Source organism: Amphimedon queenslandica, unplaced genomic scaffold (genome assembly GCF_000090795.2).
Source record: "Amphimedon queenslandica unplaced genomic scaffold, v1.1 AMPQUscaffold_12624, whole genome shotgun sequence".
In the NCBI taxonomy this organism is placed as follows: Eukaryota; Metazoa; Porifera; class Demospongiae; order Haplosclerida; family Niphatidae; genus Amphimedon; species Amphimedon queenslandica.
Genome location: NW_003547140.1, coordinates 25950 through 27625, shown reverse-complemented (window position 1 = coordinate 27625; position 1676 = coordinate 25950). Strand labels below are relative to the sequence as shown.

General features: G+C 35.1%; 1 protein-coding gene across 1 annotated transcript; it reads right to left on the bottom strand.

Annotated features, from left to right (window-relative positions):
* Nucleotides 1–444: 444 nt before the first annotated feature.
* LOC109587284 (clustered mitochondria protein homolog) lies at nt 445–1670 on the bottom strand. Its single transcript, XM_020003529.1, has 3 exons — nt 1583–1670; nt 1304–1475; nt 445–938 (listed from the first exon to the last, which is right to left on the bottom strand). Exons 1-3 carry the CDS (start codon nt 1583–1585, stop codon nt 685–687), a joined length of 429 nt encoding a protein of 142 aa, XP_019859088.1. The 5' UTR covers nt 1586–1670; the 3' UTR covers nt 445–684.
* Between the last annotated feature and the right edge of the window lie 6 nt (nt 1671–1676).

Here is a 1676-nt window from a genome sequence, read left to right as displayed (position 1 = left end):
GAGAGAGATGAAAGGGAAATTAAGCTAGCTACTACACATACATGCATAAATGAATAGGTACAATTTACAATATATCTCCACACATGCTCAAAGAGAACAAATATTATTCAATATTATCCAATTCAAAATATTCCTGCCAGCTGGATAAGCAACATAGCCACAACTAATTACTACACAAAGAAGGAAATCCCATCATGAGTTAAAGAACTCATGGCATTACATGTAGGTGGAATTTAGGCTATAAATTTATAGAAACTGTACCTACATGTACATAACATGTATAGTACTGAAAAACTGTACTTTACTCTAATCTTGAGTAAAGTATGTAGATGCAACAATGTACACTATGCCTTGTGTTCTTAATAAAAAGACAACACAAGTAATAGAACATAGCTTGTATATGCATGAACACAGACAGCTACATGTACAATGTACATGTATGTACATTACATGTCAGCATTAAATAGAAACAAGGAGGCACAAAAGCAAAGTACATGTTGTATTTGCACTACAGTATAAGGAAACACAAATACACGTGTACATTGCACAGGTGTAACACATGTATCAAGTGAATGTCTCAATGCTTGCTTGCACTAAAAGAAAGTTGCATAATGACTCCATTGAAAGCACACAAAGACAGAGAGCAATTTTTATAGGTATTTTAATAAGACATGTTTCCATAGTTCACAATGACAGCACATGTACTATAGTAAAAATTAAAATTTCTCCACACAGAAATACAGAGTAAGAATATGGTAGAATAATGAATGAAAGATTATTACCTGTAGGTGTAGCATCAAGGTTGGTACTGATGATTGGATTAAGGAATGAGAGGGAGAGACCATTGCTACACGTGTATGACGACTGAAGTACATCCACTCCAATCAACTCTTGTAGTCTTTGGATGTGAACCATTACATCTCTTAGTGTATATGGCTCTAGAATAAGAGACAGGAGCAAACAGAAAAAAGGATAAGAGAGGGCTTTGAAAAGATTAGTGGGTATATGTGTCAATAGCAATAATTATGATCTAGACTGTATCATTCAATATAGACAACATCAATATCATATTGAGAGACACAATAGGGACAATGCACACTATACAACTGCAACATGTCACATACATAAGAATAATCAAAATAAGAACACCCTCTCTCTCTTTCTCTCTCTCTCTCTTCCACCCCCTCTCTCTCTTTCTCTCTCTTCCCCCCTCTCTCTTTCTCTCTCTTGCCCCTAATTTAAAATACTCCATACTTTATAATAATTACATTACATGAATCACACTATGTGCAGTTGTTTGTACCTTCAACTAGTTCTATGACTGAACCATCCTTTAGACCGGAGACAGAGCCAATCTCTGAGAAGTTGTCAAGCTTCCTTCCTCTCAGCCTTAATGAGAGACATGTCCTATAGCAACAGTCAGGTTTCTCAAATGCATACTGTAATAAATCATTCACTGTATCTTTAGCAACATGCTAGAGAAAAAGAGAGAGAGAGGGAGAGAGAGCACATGTCATAAGCTTCAATTGAAAAATAATAAAAATTAAATCAACAATTAAATGATCGTTCCTTCCTTGCTCACCATGATATCAATAGTATCAGTCTGTCCTGGTAATAATAATTTCAATGAAATCGTCCTAAAGTCTTCCTTCTCATCTTTTTCATTTCCTCCTTTC